The following is a 17,644-nucleotide window of genomic DNA, read 5'->3' on the forward strand; positions in this document are numbered from 1 at the left end:
TGTATGCTGTGCATGCGTTTCCTGTCGTGAGTAATGTGAAGTCTTGCAAAAACACTGATTTTTTTGTTGTTGTTGTTTTAAACTGGGGGAGGTGGGACAAATCAAATCAAACGAATGTCACGGTTAGTTTTCTAGTTATCAAGTGAAGACAAGTTCCAATGAGGAGGTGAGTAAAGAAGGAGGTGTGAGTTTCATTTGGTTGGACCTGTAACTTGGAACTGGGGGATGAACAAGAAAAAACTCTGCGATGTTCTGAATCCAGCGAAGGCATGCACAGCTCAGTCCGCCATCGCAGGAAATGTTGTGAGTGGAGATTAAAATATAATCAATCAAAAAAGACGGATGTAATTTTTGTCTGTTGCGGGTAGACTTGGGGGTTGCGTGTGCGAGTGTGCTGATGCCGTGTGGTCACTGGAGGTGCGGGGAGCTGCTTCTCTGCTGACTCCCTTGTCTCCCCTTCCCCTGGTCCCCCCATACCATCTCTGTCTGCCGCACCTCAAAGGATGGCTCCTCCCCCTCCTGCTCTCCCCCTTCGTCATCCTCACCAATATGGCAACTCTGCAAGGAGACGACGGAGAAAACAGAACGTTCCATTCAAAAAAAACGTGTCATTTGGAGGAATTTTTCCGAAAGCCCGGGGTTCAAAGCAAACATGGTGAAGCAGCATTTTGCAGTTATGCAGCAAATTAATAACATAAGTTACCTGCGGAAGTGGCCATACCTGAGTGTGAATGCTGTGGAAAATAATTTTTGTTCCCCAAACCTTTAACGTTTTTAATCTAAACACTCCACCTATCACTTAATAATTGACTATACCATAGGTATGTCCTGCACAGCTTACCTTTGCCATGATGTCAGCGTATGACATATAGAGGTGGTCGACGTCCAGTTTTCTGTGGCAGGATAACGCCAATAAGTCTCACACAAGCCTCACAAAAAGAACCACGAAAACCCGAGACGGACGCCCTTACGTTTTCTCCGTGAGAGCCGTCCGGCTGAAATGCAAAATGAGCTGATGAAGCGGGTCGGGTTTGGTCTCCGTTTCTTCTTCCTCCTCCTCCTCTTCCTCCAGGGCTTTCTAGTAAACACAGCTTACGATTACTATTCGTTTTTCCGTGCACATACATTAAGAATATCCTCACAATAAACGTCAATATGAAAGGGGCTTCAATTCGATGTTTTTGGGTCATGTTCTAGGTCACTAATTCCAGGGTACAAAATACAGACCGATAAGTCGTCAATCATCTTGTCCTCAAACGAGTAGCCTTCCGTCTCCAACCAGTTGCGTTTGTAGGCGTCCAGGAACATGTTGGTGGCTCTGTGCCTGTGGGGGGATTTTTTTCGTGAGCATCAATTCTGCATTTGCATCATGGAGACATGCCTCAGGTTATTAATAAAAAATAAATCCCTGAATCATTACGTGGGGATATTGTAGAGGGGCGTCATCCTGAAACAGGCCACCACAGCCCTCCGGCGCTGTTTGGACAGCAGTTTGTGCCACACCATCTTTTTGGATTTGAAGGGATGCTCGGTCTACAATAAAAATGAATAGAAAGCCTTCACTTAGACTTTTGATGAAGTTCTTGGTGAAGCTCCGAGCACCAAAGTCACCACGAAACGCCCGCTGTTAGATTTCTATTGTTTGTACTCACCACTTCAATGTGGTAGAGGACGGCAGACACCTCTTGGACCCTTTTGACCACCTTCTCGGGGTCCTCGGCATCTTCAGCCTTTCCGGACATCTCTTTGTACAGGGACATCTGCCAGCGCATGGCTGGGTCCTCCACCTGCAAGTCACACATTAGCCTTGTGCATTTACAGTATACGCTGTTTTGCAAGTTTTAGCAAACCAAAGAATACCGTTTGAAAGCATAAACGACATACCAAAAAACAAAACAAAAAAAGGGACAAGAAACATACTTTGGATTGTTGGGTCAAACGTGACCCATTCCGGTGAGATAGCTATCCTATTGGGAGACAGTTTTGCTTATTAACTCATTCAGTGCCATGGACGAGAATTCTCATCTTTTAAAAGAGTAATTATAAAAAATGTAATATTGGTCAAAAATGTTTTTTTATGGAGAGGAGCTGCCAATTGAGTACTGTCATGCTAACTGTGACCATCGGATGGCAGTGTTTCCACACTTACAACACAGCTATGACCTGCATCAATTCTAACTGAAGAATGGAAGTCAATCATTCATAAGGCAGCACCCATATTTACACAGACATAGCACACAATATTCTGTTGGCCTTGAAAGGTGAGTGAAAATAATAAATATACGAGCCCTTAAAATTGCATTTCTGGAGTAATAATTGTATCTATCTCAAGAGGCAGCCATTTTGTCCCTGGCTGTTGCCTGAAAATGACATCACAGTTGCTGAGGGCTCACTAGTTTTTTTTTTTTTTGCGATCGGTCATGTGACATTCGCAAGCTGAGTCGTGATTGGTTGTTACTGACCTCCGAGTCACTGCGATGTCATTCCCAGTCGACGGCAAGTAGCACAAAATGGCCGCACCGAAACGGACCAAAACAAATGGATTTTGCTGATTAATTCTTAACACTCACTTTGCCTTGGAGATGAAGATTGTTATGTAAAAATTCCCTCACTTCTTCATCAGTATCTTTCTACAAGAAAGAAGAACTTTATTAACATTATTTTCACCAGCGAATTGAGTGTACCAAGATTCCCTTTTGGTTTCAACGTCGCAGTACCAGCGAATATCTGATCTTGGCCAGGTTGATGAGCTCCTGGTCGGCAGGTGAGCACATGTTGAGGCCGATGGGAAGCATCTTCTTGAGCGCCGCCACGATGAGAGAGGTCTGCACCGAATAGCGATCCCCCCGCCGTTTCTTCTTGGTACGCTCCTGTTCGGAGCCTCCGGACTAGAACGGGCAAACAGAAACGGTCACGCCCACCCGTTGCTGTCTACCCACTGTAGACGCTTTTCAGTCACGTCATACCACTTCCGCTCAATTCAAATTCGACTTGTGTTATTTGTAATTTTGAAGTGTATCAGTAATAAAAGGTTAAGTAGCATCTGTATGGTTTTTATATTAAATCTGAAGATGAAGATTTGAGTTCAACAATTGAGCAAGTGGACAGGAGAAATTAAAGTGAGCTTAAGTCACTGGCATAGATGCGGTGGACTATTTGTACTTCCTGTCTCAAAAATGTTTGATTTTCTTTCTTTCAAAAATGTAATTGGTTATAGGTCACATGGATGTTAATTGATCTTTTTTAAATGACAAAAAATGACCACCTAAAAACGGGTGGGTGTTGACTTTTTATAACCACTGTAGATGAATATCCATTGGTAAGCAACAACAGTTGTCATTTAGTACAGAAATTAAAGTACGGTAAAAATTGTAATAGTACTTTTCGCAAGCTCACAGTTTCACTGATTTTTTTCCGTCACGGTTTGAATTTTGAGAATTAAATTAAACAAAAGAAATCCGACCGAATGTTAACGACTATCTGAGAAAATGATGGACTCTGTGGCAAGGTTTTTACTGCATTGAAACATAAAATAAATTAAAAAAAAATGTAAAAAATAAAAATACTGTAAATGAAAAAAACGTACAGTATAATAAAAATAAGCTAATAAACTGCTGAAAATCCCTTATGATGAAAATATGAAGTAAGTGGAAAAAAATCTATACAATAAAAAAATACATAGTAAACTATATATACTGTAAATGAAAAAAAAAAACAATTATAGTAATGAAATGATAAATGTAAAACATATATATATATATATATATATATATATATATAAACATATATATAGAAAACTGTAAATGGAAAAAAATATATATATACTACTATATTTCAGTGATTATTAATAATAAAAGCTAACTTGATTCAATGGTTATTTTTGTAACGTCCACCTTGGAAGTTGAACGACATCACATGAAAAGGGTCGGCAGTGTATAAGTCCCCCAAGTAAGTGCCCGGTGTTAAAAATGAAACAGGAAACATTTGCAATGTGATGGCCAGACTCACATCATGCAAAGTGACAAAACATGCACCTAGAAACTTATTAAAAAAAAAAAAAAGTTCCTCAGTGCAGGCAACCCTCTCAAAGCTGCATTATACACAATGAAACAACCTCACACACACACACACACACGCACACACACTCACATGGAGTGTAACAAGAAAGTATTCCCGGCGCTGGCTGTACCATAAATTTGAAAAAAAAGTAATGAGCTGTGAATAGTTTGTGGATGCATTGCACACACAATGTTCTGGAGCTCTTTCCAAAGACAATTAATGGTTGAAAGTTTTTAATAGTGTCAATGAATTAGACATGTGGGGGAAGGGTTTCCGGTTAGTAAATGCAACGGAGGCTACCTGTGGCCGACGCTAGCTTTTTAAATCTCCGGACCGTCAAGATTGCTAGCTTGCACGGTTCCTTTGGTGAGAGCAAAGCAGGATCATGTGACTTCAGTTCAGATACAACAGGGAGTGTCCAAAATCACTGATATGGAATACCGTAGCTTTCAGACTATAAACGGCAACTTTTTTCTCATGATTTGAGCCATGTAGCTTACAGTCCAATGTGGCTTATCTGCAGATTTTTTTTCAAGCCGCCAGGGAGCAAACCACCAATAAAGAAAATCTGTTCTAAGTGTTAACAACTATGAAATAGAACTGAAAAAAAAGGAATTAATGGCTATGCTCCAAAAGTTTAAAATTATATAATTCGATATTAAAAAATATAGTATTAAAATATAAAAAATGTGTACTAGTTGCGTAAAAGTAAAAATGTGTTTATAAAGTCATAAAATATGAGTATAATATTGAATAAAATAAAAAAATAATAGGAATTGATGTGTAAAAATATAGTATTAAATAATATTAAGAATGTAGTATTAAAAATACAAAATATTTGCACAAGTTGTGTAAAAGTGCAATGTGTTTATACGGTCAATAAAATAAAATATTAATATTCAAACAGGATATTAATATTCAAACAACTACAATAAAAAAACAATAAATTAATAAAAACATTTAAAAAAAATTACCGCATACCAATATTTCTGCATAAATATCTAATGTTACAACCTGCGGCTTAAAGTTCGGTGCGGCTTTACCATGGCATTCGTTTTCTCGGTCTTTGCTGCTGCGACTCACATGCATAGTCCGAAATTCCGAAATAGTCATTTCCAAGTGGCCGTGTCATCGTTTCATATTTTTTTTGGTATGGTCACCCATGGAAAACTACAAGGCGAATGTCGCCGAATTGGTCCGCCACCATTTGACATAGAAAGCCGAAGGAAATTCGAGGTCAAAACAACCCCCCCATTTAGCCAATCTATCTACAGACAAAGGCTTTTATTAATCAAACAAAGTGGGATGATGGCGCTCGGCTGCAGGCGGGCGCGCCTCAAAATGGCGTGAAACTGCTAAGCCGAGCGCCATGACACCCATCAGGCCACTACAATCTACAACAGCACCACCAAGCCACTGCAGGCCCCCGCTCGCTAACACATACACACTTACACCGGGGTTGGCCCATTTGGAAAAATACTCTTATTGCATTATTGTATTTTCTCCTCAATATTGTTATTTAATATGTGATTATATTTTGAGGTCCTCATCCCATGTATCACAAGAAATAAATTATTCATATATACAGTAATTATTGTGTATGTATAAGCAGGGCAAGGCAATAAATTAAATTACTTATATTTCATTTGTTATTTTAAAAATCTACAATTTGAATTTCATTGGAGACAAGACGCATTTACTTAATTGTGGCAATTAAGCAAGTTTTTCCACAAGCTACATTCTGAATAGCTACTTTTTTTGCATAAATGCTGAATGTTTATACGTGAATATTTTTACTATATATATTTTTTAAACTATATTATAGTTTCAATTGAAATCTGATTCAAAATCAATATAGATCATTGTTTTGCACAAGATTCTTTTTGAATAAAACAAAATGTAAACAAAATGTTTAAAAAATGAGTACGTGTTTTTTGGGTTCATTACTTTGATGATGATTAAAATCGATTAGATTAAAAAAAAGATTAAAAAATATATTTTTGGCATTTGTGTGTATATAAGGGATGTCAGAGGTAAAAGCATTTTTAAAAGCAATAAGGAAGTTTACCATGGTTAACTCAAGATTAATTATGGAAAATTTTCCAATTAATTAGTTACATATATTTTGACAGCATCAATATGTAAAAGGGTTTTTGGCTTTGGCGTTTCAAAAAAAAAAAAATAAATCACAATTTAGAGATACACAGTACACATATATCCAAGACTACATAAACGTGTGCAATTGTTCTCTGTGTGATGTTTTGGATAAAAAATAAATAAACAAAAGAAATACATTTAAAACGCTGTCGCTTTTTCCTACACCGTACCGCATGCAATGCTTTTGTTGTGTTCTGAATAAAAACAAAGCGTGCACGTGTGCATATGCATGTGCGCAGGCGAGCACGTGAGAGGGGGTCTGCGTGGTAACAAGTGCGGCGGTCCACGGCGCGAAGCTTGACGAAAAGCCTGGCCCAAACCCAGGCGGGGGTGCCCATGCGGTCAGCCCAGCGCTCGTGCACAAACACAGTCTAACCTCTCCGTCTCCGGCCTAGCGGCCCGCCGTCCGACCCCGACCCAGGATACAAGGAGAGAGCACAGTTAGCAACACGCCGCCGTCCGTCCTCGACCGCCACAAAGTGACCCTGAACAACGCTCCTGCGAGTTGGCCGCGTTAGTGGTGTGAAAATCAATCACGTCTCATGACTGACAGTGCATTCGGAAAATAGTCACTCAGTGCTTCACACGCATTTTTTTATGCTTCAGCCTTTTGACAAAATAAATTACTTTTTTTCTCATAAAAACTACTCACAACACAATATAACGATGATGAAAAAAAGAACTGTAGATGTGAGTTCCATTTAGACAAAAATATAATGCTTTGCCGCCATCTTGTGGCAACTACAAGCAATTACTATTTTAGGGATTAACATTGTTTGGATTTGGTGCCTTTTTGGCCTATCCTGCACAGTGGAGGACCGGTTAGTACGTCTGCCTTACAATGCTGAGGTTGTGGGTTCGATTTTAGCTCTGGCCTTCCTGTGTGCATGTTCTCCCCGTGCCTGCATGGGTTTTCTCTGGGTACTCTGGTTTCCTCCCACATTCGAAAAACATGCATGGTAGGTTTGTGAGTCTTATTGTTTGTTTGTCTTTGTGTCCCCCGTGATTGGCTGGGAAGCAGTTCAAGGTGTAACCTGCCAACTGCTCGAGGATGAGTGGTTAAGATTATGGATGGTGGGTGAACAAAAAAAATGTTATAGGGATTTTTGTGCGTAATTTTGAGGACCAAAATGAACAAATTCTGTTTTGGAAGAAGGGTGTAGCACAACAAAATGTGTAAGAAAGGAAGCACTGTCACTATTTTCTGGCTGCACACAATTTTGTGGCTGGTTCAAAGTGAGCATCTTATGATCCACAGAGGAAAAGATGCACATGGCTGACATGAGAAGGATTTGAATGTGTTGCAGCATGTGCAAATGTTAGTAGGTTGATCAGAGATTAGTTTTTTAATGTGTTACACCATATGGAGTGATTCAATCAACTTTGGCTGGATTTACACTACACGTCTAATTTTTGATGAATTTCTTGGCCTATTTTCATTTCCATGTACTTACACCACAGTATTTATAATAATGGTAAATGTTCAAGTCAATATTCTTAGATTTAAATGTTGCATCATGAATCTGCATGTGCATACGTTAGCTTAAATATACAAAGATACTGTACTAGATTTTAATGCTAGTCATGATGGCAGAAGAACCACTGGTATGGCTGGTATATGCACTATTAATGTGAAACATTTACACTGAATTGAATGGCCGCTACACTTCTAGTGTACCACATTACATCGCATGTAATGGTCTATGCATCCCTAACGCAGTACCACTAAGCATTTGTGTCATTTAACAGTTACACCATCAATTACCAGCTCCGATTTGGAAATAAGAATATCGACCCATTCAAGCGACCTAACTAAGTCCTGGTGTACTCAGCAAAGGACACCCCGGCCTTTCCAGCGATGTCAAAATGGACATGACAGGGGACACTAATTAATAGGCTGGGTCTCAGAAGATATTATGGATTCCATATCCAAATTGTGAAAAGTGTGTTTGTGCTACTTGAACCATATAATGTAAATCCAGCTGCATGGTGAATAAAATGGTGTGTTGTTGGTTGCGGACATCTGTGCATCTGTGTGTTCCACTCTCACCTTGCTCATCTTGCTCTTACTATCAGCGGTGAGGAAGGACATGTTGTTGATCTCGTTCATCACCACAAAGTTCTGCTCCTCACGCTTGAAATTCTGCAAAGACAATCGTACACATGCACACGTCGACAGCAGTGGTGGGAAGAAGCCAAGCGCAAAAACGTGCTACTTTACTTAAACGCTGGATTATTTGTTTAACCTATGTTTGGGTATTAGGGATAAGGGGAAAAGTTGACCAAGTTGGGTGTCGACTTAAAAAATAGGTGGACTAAAATTATCTGCCTAAGCCATGCTTTCTACATGGAGGAAATTACAAGTTTGGGATCGTTAACAACTAAAAAAAGTGACAACGGTAGTGTTTAATCATTGCAAAGTGGAAGAAGAAGCAGCAGCAGGAGACGAAGAACAGGGAAGAACAGGAAGTTATTGACTTCATTTTCTGTGTAGATGATAATAAATAATGAGTAGTTATTCACTTTATGACTATGTCAATTCATGTCCAAACTCAGTAGATTATTAAGAAAAAAATGTGTGACCAAGATGATTATTAATGGAATAACCAATAGGGCAGAACTTACGTGAGATTTAGACCAGAAAATGAAGACCTCGCCCACCATCCGGAAGAGCTCCTCTGCATCGGGATCGGGACATGTCAGCCATCTTGCTCTGCAGAATGACGAGTCTCAGTACCATGGCGCCTTCTTCTTCTTTCCAAACATACCAAATAGTTCAATAAATCTTCATTGTTCTACCTGTTGTTGTCCACATAGCGGATGAGCAACGGGTAGAGGGCGTAAAGGTCGCGGCACAGCACGGCAAACTCGTCTCGGATAGTTCCGTTCTCGCTGTCCACCTCCGTCTTCCCTTCCATGCGCAGGTGGTCCTCCTCAGCCACCACCTTACCCGTGCGCTTCTTCAGCTTCTCCATGGTGGGGATGAAGTGCGACTTGAGCATCTCTGGCTTTGCCCGGCTCACGATGGGCTGGGCGAAGACTGCACACAGTGAGGTATAAAATAAATAAATAACCCAATGAAATGGATTCATATTTTGTTGAAGTCTTCCCAAAAACTCCCAAGATCCCGCTCACCTGCCAACCTCTTCATCCAGGACGCCTCATCAATCCCCAGGTTGTTGACCACTATCTTCATGATGCTACCCAGGAGCTGGTTGAGGTGCTCAGAGGTGACAGCGGTGCAGATCTGGCCCTCCAGCTCGGGGAAGTTCTCCAGGCCCCTTTCCCACCAGCGCGGGAGGTAATTGCACAGCATGGGCAGCGTGATTTCGATGACGTGAGGCATTTCCGTGTAACGCGCCCCCGACTCTGCCAGGTCGTGGATCTCCTTCATGAGGATGTCTAGCTCGGGGATGTCAGGACACAGTTCTTCCACTTGGCTCGGAAGACCCAGAACTGAAGAACACATAAACTGTTAGAATAATTGTATATAGGTTATCCCATATTTGTTTTGTTGCAATAAGTATATCAGAGCGGCAAGGGTGTGTAACCAGACCAGTTCCTGTCCGCTCTCCTCGTGAAAAAAAAATAGTTGACTTCCTTCCTGTTTGTTGTTTATTAGTTCTAGGGTCGCCTGAACCTGACATTAACAGTTCAGAGACGTAAAAGAGTTCTGAGATAAGAATTAAGCAGTAAAATTCACCCTTTTTTGTCCACCTCAGGGGATTTTTATCATTTACTTTCAACTGAACATTGTATTTTCGGTCAATGCCAAGTGGCAAAATGGCCGCCTCCTGACATGAGCCCATAAGACAAAATAAAGGCATACAACATTTTGAAAGCGTCATAATCAATAAGTTAGCAATAAGTCGCTTCAAGTTCTAATTAATTTACCCCTAATTTAAAATTTCCTGCATTAAAAAGCATGAAATTAAGACTGGAAAAGCAATCAAATTATTTCACCATTTGTGACGTGTGATCATTCGCTGCCATGAACTCACTGGTTCTTTCTCGGGGAGTCTTGGTAGTGTAAACAGAAAACGCATTGAACTCATTCAGCTCCGGCTCAAGGAAGGCGACCGGCATGGCAGCTGCGAGATGGGCCAAACATTCGCCGAGAGCAGGACGCTGTCTGCGCAGAAGGCCGAGGAACAGGGCGATGAGGACGATATGGAAAATCAAGAATAGCTTGAAGAGGGGGATGGGGAAGAGTGAAGACGGAGTCCCCCACTTACTTTTCAACATGCGGCGTCTTGACCGTGCCCAGCGAATAGATGCTGCACATGAGTCGATAACAGGAAATTTGCAAGTCGTCCACTGAGGGGGACAAAAGTGTTACTCTGATAGGTACTGACGACAACCGCACGCGATGTAGACTTACTCATGACGTCATCCCCAAATTGGTGCTGAGCGATGTGGTCGAAGAGGGACGTGAGGACGGGCAGCAGAGCGTTGGTGGTGTAATTGATGTTTTGGGCCACGCCTTTCACCTACGGCAAACAGCCAGGCTCAATTGTTATATACGCTGGTGTTGTATTGGACCTTGGTTTCAAATGAGGTTTTGCCTTCTGACCTGGTTGCGGCTGGACACTTTGCCCAGCTTGAGATTCTCCACCATCTTCTCAATGTCGTCGGCAGCGCTCTCGAAAAACTGACGCAAGCCTGCTTTGACGATCTCAGGCCCCGACTTCATCACAGTCCTAAAAGAGGATGCCGAAATATTTTCATATTATTTACAGAACTGGAGGCAAACATTAATGGGGAGCAATAATATGTTCTATGTGTCTCCATGAGTCTAAAAACAACATCCTGATGAATATTACATTTGTCAAATATGAATTAAGCACCAAAATCCACTTGTTTTTAATCAATCTCAAGGGGTGGCCATTTTGTCACTGGCTGTTGATGGAAAATTACATGACAGTTGGTCATTTCAAGTTGGAAACAAGTGACAAAATGGCTGCCCCCTAAGATGCATCAAATTGGGTGGAGTTTGCCGTCTCATTGATTGGTTCTCAACCTTTGCACAAGGATGAACCCCCTTGTGAAATATTTTTGCACCCAAATACCTCTAAAAAGAGCAAAGGATTTTTAAAGAAAAAAAAAAGCTATTAAAAGTTGCAGTGTTCCGATTAATATGCTCTTAATTTGAAAAAAAAATTGTAGTGTCCCTGTCACGGCATTAAAAAGCATGAAATTAGATTTGCTGATAGATGCATAAAAATTGTTAAAATCTCAAGCACCCCATCAGGTAACTTCACGTACAATTTACGAACCCTTTTGGGATCGACTTTTAAAGAAGACGCCAAGAAAAGACGCACCTGGCATCCAGCGAGCGAGACAGAATGTGAAGGCAGTTGACCACGGCGCTTGCGTCAGTTCCTGGAAACAGCAGATGGTAGCTTAGCGTTATCCTTCTCCACTATCTGTCGAACTGCAGCACAACTGTTTTTGTTAGCTTGCCTTGTTTACCGAATTGACTCACAAATGTACTTTATGAGTGTGAAATCTGGGCCTGTTTAAACACACAGCTAATATTCTCCTGTACGAATGGCAACAAGTGGGTACATACAGGTTAATCGCATCTTCTGTATAGAAAAAATGTTTTTAAAATGCTGCTACTGGTGTACAAATCATTGAAGGGCTTAGGGCTTGAACACAAAAAATGCTAATGCAACAAAAAACCCAGTAAAGTTCGGTTCAATCAGTGGAGCCCAGAGTTCAAAGTAAATATGAAAAATGTAAGCGGCTGCTGACAGAACTGAAGGTGGTCAGTCAGCCCCTAAAAAGCATATGCCACAACGGTGATGAAAGAAAGCACATTCAAATCAGACTCAGGCTGTTAGTGGCCAAAAAACAAAATCCTCGCATTAGATGAGAGCACGAGAGGGCAAACTCAATGTGATCGGCACAAAGGAAGAGGAAGAAGATGCGGAGGGGCCGTGCAGATCGCTTACCAAAGAGAGAAACTCTGTGCCTCACCAAAGCAGCCAACTTACAGAAGATACTGACACGGAGGAGAAAATAAGAGGAAGAGGACGATGAGGAGACAACCAGGGAAGGACAAATGTTTGAGGTGACATGGAAAGCCGACATTAGGAGGGACGTGAAAGACGGAGAGGACAGAAACGTTACACACTCGTTGCTTTTCGTCTGTTTGTTTGGATTCACTCAAAAAGATGTAAAATATTTCAAATAAAAATGTCCTTTGGTGAATACATTATTTACAATGCTACCTTGCGATCATTTCCTTCTCCTTGTTGGAGGAATGCCCTCCGCTTCCAAGGACTTTAGCAGGGGTAGACAAGAAGTAGAGACAGTGGTTCTTGAAGTACTGATTCACAAGTGGCAAGAGAATCTATGGAAAAAAAAACAAGGTTTAAAAAAATGACTCAAATAGAAGTCACTTGACATTACATAAATAAATTGTAGAATAGTGGGAAAAAACCCCACTTAATTGCATATTATATTATTTTTTTATTATTTCTTTAATACTATTTATAATTATTACAAATATAAACATGATATATATAAAATATCAACAAAGATATAATATAATATAATATAATATAATATAATATAATATAATATAATATAATATAATATAATATAATATAATATAATATAATATAATATAATATAATATAATATAATATAATATAATATAATATAATATAATGTTAGTGCTTAGTACAACTAGCGGACCTTGGCAAAGAATTTGATTTCTTGCTCGTGTGGTGACTTCTCCACTCGACCGCTGCTAACCACAGCCTCTGTTGGGGGAAAAAAAAAACCAACAAAACATGACATTGCCAATTATGTTGTCAACCTGTATCTGTCTCGCTTACCCAGATGAGCAATAAACTCCTGGGCAATGTCCATCCATTTGAGAAGCTTCTGGAGGAAGCCATAGGCAAAGCGCTTTTCAATGGATGAGATGTCCTGCTCCATGTCCTTCAAGCCCCTGATGATGGAGAGGAATTAGAACGCCACAAAATTATAGGTGTTTTGATCTGGCCTGACCACTAGAGAGAAAAAAAAAATTGCTGACCTAGTCACGGCATATCCATTGAGTTGGAGGAACTTGAGCACGTCCTGAGCTTTTTCTCGATCTCTGGCCTTCTCTTTAGCAGTCAGGGTGTCGTAAGGCACGAGCAAAGGATGCGTGCCGCCACCTGAAAGGAGACGTTTGTTTTGCTTAGCATCGTGCCGCTTGTGCAGTGACAGAAGAAGCCTCTCACCTTTTGACTGAAGCTCCAACTTCTTCTTGCGGCCCCATGTGTTGTGGTAGTTTTCAGCCAGTTGCTCGGCCATGGACTGCACAGAGAAACATACGTTCATCTGATACAGCTCAAATCATTAAAAAAGTGACATCTGACACAAACCTGCAGCTCTCTTGACAGAGCCATTCCTGTGATGTCTATCGGTTGAGGGCTGTAACCATGGCTGGGATCATACGTGGCCTGGAGACAAGAATTTATTGTTTATTTCTTTGACTTTTGCGTGTGACAAAACACACTACTGCCTGAGCGTACCTGAGCAGTTTGGGAGATTTTCCGGGTGGCGGCCTTTTGCTCGTCTCCCTCGCCGTCTCGGGCTTTCTCCAAGGTCCATTCCCATGCCAGCATGGCTTTGATGGACTCTTTTATTGGCCAACGATAAATCTCCTTGTCCTGAGGACAGGGGAAAATTATTCATTTGTATTTTTAACTACAATGCTCTTTATGTTTGTTTCCTTGGTATGGCAAAAATACTCATTGGTATACAGGTATGTGAGAAAATAATTGTGTATAAATGTGACATTTTGAAATTTAGAACCAATGTGATTGTTGATATAATATAATTGACATGCTATGTAAATTCCCCAAAAGTTTATCGAAAAACAAAACGGCCAAAAATATTTTCCCATTTATTATTTTTTCATATTTTAACAACAAAAGACATGTATATGTAAATACTCAACAGACCAGACAAAAAAAAATGTAAAAGGGCCTTAATTTGGCCCACGAGCCATACGTTGCGCGCCTCAGATCAAAAGTTATAATTCAGCTTGCTCACAGAATCAGAAATACACAATACCTTTTCAGAAAATGTTTTGTATGGCCTCAGCATTGGGTGAGTCTTGGCGTTCTCGTCTAACACCTCGCCATAGGTCCAGTTGTTCTGAATCTACCGGGAAACAAATTCAAACAACAATATAAACCCTTGTGCACACACTTTGCAAACTATACACATGGCATTTTTCCTTTTTTTTGTCAGTACTTTTAAAGGCGTAGTAATGAAAGTTCTTCATTATTTTTTTTTCTTTCAACTACTTGTTCAGTGGCATCAGTTCTATCCATACATATGTACGTACATGTATTAGCCACAAAAATAGTCCGTAACTGGTCTCTACAGCCACCTACTGTCTTGAGGTGAAACACAAGTCAACAAAGAATTTTATGTTTGCTTACGTAGTTTGACCACCGCTCAACGGAATCTTGCAAAAATAGCAGGAAAATCAATGTCATGAATCCTATAAAAATGCACCTCAAAAATTGTAATTATAAGGGTTTTACATGGTCCAAAATTTGGACAATTATTATTTTTGTACATAAAATATTGCACGTTCAGCTGCAATCACAGAGAAATGTCAGAATAGTTGCATTTTGAAATTTTACATGTTTTAATCATCTGCTGAAAATTTCAGCTCCCTCGTGTTTTTTTCCCATTCATTCTTTCTATAATTCGTAACATAATGCCACAAAACTAACAAAAAATAGAACTGACTTTTCAATGTATTTTGAACTGACCTTTTCAAATGCCCATTTGTCATGAGTATGCTCTGCATACTTGTTGATGAAGCCATCCAACCTCTCGGGAATTATAGTGCTGTCGACAAAGGTTAGCAACTTAGTACTCTAACGTAGTTACCATGACGAATTACAATGACAGGCAAAAGACACAAAAATTAAAGTCTGGACAAAAATTTCTTGTCTTTGTGGCTGGATGTTTTCAGAATGTATTTCTTGCATCTCACTTGGTGGTTTCCACTGGTTTGGGATCAAAGTTGCCCTCGGCATCCACAGATGCTTTCTTCTCGGTGTGGGAGGAGTAGCTGGCATCCACGTAGTCGGGCGGGATGGCGCCGGCGATGGCGCACAGGCACGGCATGGCGATCTTGAAGAGCTCGGCGTCAAATTTCTATATTGTGGGGATGAATGCAGAAAAGCAAAGTTACAAAAGGCAGCGGGAAGTCTAATGAATTTGTTACTGCTTCTACTATTACTAAGATAACTTCACATGCTTCTAGAGATGAGTGGTGAAGATGGTGGGCTCTCACCTTATGGGCCAAAGACTCAAAAATTCCCCAGAAAAGTTTGCGGGAAAGATGGAGCTCTTCCTCTGAGGTCACCCCAAAGTTGGCCCAGCCATTAGGCAAACAATAGTACTTCCAGCAGCGCTCATAGTGATTGGTCAGAAGCTGCAAGACAGTCAGTTAGTTATTAGTTAGTTAGTTAGTTAGTTGTATAAATTCTGTTGTGCAAGTGTGTAAATGATTATGCGACAGTCAACCAGTCATGTCCTCAAAAATATTGATTAAGCACCAGCTTGGTAACAACGAATTTCATTGAAGTGTGGTGAAGCATTTCAGTATTTGTGTACTATTAAAAAATATCAGATTTGCGGCCATCTTGTGACATCTATGGGTGGTTGCACACCTTTTTGGGTTGGCTTTAATTACTCATGACCAATTCCTGTAGTTAAAAAAAAAATATATGTTTAAAAGGCAGAAGATTTGGCAGTTTTTCAATATCCGTACTTTTTTCTATAGTATTTGTAAAAAAACCGATATGATACATATGAGTGTGATATTCTTCAGCTTTGTTACCAATATGCTGGATATCATTTTCCTTTAATTCTTTGTTTGTGTTGGTGGAGAATAATACTAATTAAAAAAAAATTAAGGCAAACCTTAAGTGGCATCTTAGCATATTCGTTGAGGATGGGCACATCAAACACCAGCCTCCTGAGCAGATGCTGAAGCATGGACGGCCGGAGGTACCTGCCAACACAACATCATGAATAAGGACGATGTCAATTCCACGTAGGCCGTTTTTTTTCCCACAACTGACTTGCAGAGCCACATGAGGCACTCCTCGATGACATCCCTCTGAGCTTTGGTGAGGGCTCGGCCGCGGGACAGTCGGTATATGGTGTGCAGCATGGAGTCGATCATGATGGCGCGGTGGTCGGTGCCGGCGAACAAGGGGGCGCACTTGGTGAGCAAAGGCAGGACGGCTGAGCAGAGGTAGCGGTTCAGCGCTAATGCCATTTCTGTGGTGCTGAAGGCCACCTAGAAGAAAAGCCAAAAGAATATCCATTTTGGTTGAGTTATTTGCCTAAGCACGTTGCTGGAAAGAATATAATGGGAGATGTGAGGAGAGAGTACGCAAAGGACTCACGGTGTCGAGAGATGCGGCAGCTCTCATGTCGGGCAGGAAGCCGACCTCCAGCACGTGGAGCAGGAAGTCTTGGTTCTCGATGCCGTACACTCTGTCCAAGAAAAGCACCATGGAGGCTTTGTGGTCGGGAACGAAGCTTGCAGACATCTTGGGCTCCACAACCTGACCGTCTGAAGCATGGACAGGAAAAAACATTTTTAAATAAAAAAAAATCAAACAAGGATCTCCAGATGTTCATCTCGATCTTAGCTCTTTTAAACCTTCGTTAATTCATCAATTATCAGAATTCTACTCAATTATTGGAATCAGCCTAAAAGATGGGCTAACGGATAGCATCTTGTGCAAAACCTCATACCCACATGACCTCATTCACTAAAAGTCCAGCAAACATCTCTGTCATCACTGTCACTAGCAGTGTATGAGTTAATGTAGTTTATCAAGTGTCTGCCTAATTGTATTATACTGCCCCCAGTGGGCAAGTCAGGAACACCAGAAGCAGCAGCAATGAATGAATTCTAATGGTCACACTTAATACTACAATTGATTACATTACTATCAAAGAGGGACTTTACTGACAACAAAGTCTTATCTAAACTATTTCTTTCACCTTTGCCGTGAGAAGGAATTTGCACAGGCAAGCTGATGACTCCCACTAGATCTTCAATGGGCACCAGAGACCTCAGGATGGCTCGGATCCTCAGAGCTTCGCCCTTTCCTGCTTGGATCAGCTAGAAGACAAATAAAGGCACGTTGAGAGCTTTGTTTTCCATCTGCTGAGCAAGAGAAAGCAGCACTATCAAAAGCGGCTCCGCTCACATGCATCTCGGGAGCACAGCGACCCAGGAGGTCAATGAGGGCCGAGTAGAAGGACATGATGGCGTTTCCAAGATGAACGCGGCTCTCTTCCTGCTGCTCTTCACCACCGAACCTTTTGATAAAAAAATGACCACAATTTCCTTGTGAGCCTAAAAGGTTTGTGGACT

General features: G+C 40.8%; 1 protein-coding gene across 1 annotated transcript in view; it reads right to left on the reverse strand.

Moving 5' to 3' along the window:
* Positions 1–17,644, reverse strand: part of ryr1b (ryanodine receptor 1b (skeletal)) — a 68,242-nt gene that overhangs the window by 22,206 nt on the left and 28,392 nt on the right. The window contains exons 47-80 of the mRNA XM_088428281.1: positions 17,478–17,589; positions 17,269–17,389; positions 16,662–16,831; positions 16,332–16,552; positions 16,171–16,261; positions 15,539–15,679; positions 15,236–15,399; positions 15,009–15,087; positions 14,296–14,385; positions 13,752–13,889; positions 13,602–13,679; positions 13,458–13,533; positions 13,268–13,391; positions 13,065–13,180; positions 12,922–12,989; positions 12,453–12,574; positions 12,174–12,223; positions 11,538–11,598; positions 10,790–10,916; positions 10,598–10,706; positions 10,452–10,533; positions 10,218–10,348; positions 9,352–9,672; positions 9,016–9,256; positions 8,842–8,929; positions 8,267–8,359; positions 2,718–2,888; positions 2,571–2,630; positions 1,653–1,787; positions 1,421–1,533; positions 1,228–1,324; positions 972–1,078; positions 842–893; positions 478–558 (exon numbers count right to left, since the gene is read on the reverse strand). Coding sequence (XP_088284407.1) covers positions 478–558; positions 842–893; positions 972–1,078; positions 1,228–1,324; positions 1,421–1,533; positions 1,653–1,787; positions 2,571–2,630; positions 2,718–2,888; positions 8,267–8,359; positions 8,842–8,929; positions 9,016–9,256; positions 9,352–9,672; positions 10,218–10,348; positions 10,452–10,533; positions 10,598–10,706; positions 10,790–10,916; positions 11,538–11,598; positions 12,174–12,223; positions 12,453–12,574; positions 12,922–12,989; positions 13,065–13,180; positions 13,268–13,391; positions 13,458–13,533; positions 13,602–13,679; positions 13,752–13,889; positions 14,296–14,385; positions 15,009–15,087; positions 15,236–15,399; positions 15,539–15,679; positions 16,171–16,261; positions 16,332–16,552; positions 16,662–16,831; positions 17,269–17,389; positions 17,478–17,589 — 4,030 coding nt within the window. The remainder of the gene's footprint in view (positions 1–477; positions 559–841; positions 894–971; positions 1,079–1,227; positions 1,325–1,420; positions 1,534–1,652; positions 1,788–2,570; positions 2,631–2,717; positions 2,889–8,266; positions 8,360–8,841; positions 8,930–9,015; positions 9,257–9,351; positions 9,673–10,217; positions 10,349–10,451; positions 10,534–10,597; positions 10,707–10,789; positions 10,917–11,537; positions 11,599–12,173; positions 12,224–12,452; positions 12,575–12,921; positions 12,990–13,064; positions 13,181–13,267; positions 13,392–13,457; positions 13,534–13,601; positions 13,680–13,751; positions 13,890–14,295; positions 14,386–15,008; positions 15,088–15,235; positions 15,400–15,538; positions 15,680–16,170; positions 16,262–16,331; positions 16,553–16,661; positions 16,832–17,268; positions 17,390–17,477; positions 17,590–17,644) is intronic.

Source organism: Hippichthys cyanospilos, chromosome 11 (genome assembly GCF_059441005.1).
Source record: "Hippichthys cyanospilos isolate Australia breed blue-spotted pipefish chromosome 11, RoL_Hcya_1.0, whole genome shotgun sequence".
Classification (NCBI taxonomy): domain Eukaryota; kingdom Metazoa; phylum Chordata; class Actinopteri; order Syngnathiformes; family Syngnathidae; genus Hippichthys; species Hippichthys cyanospilos.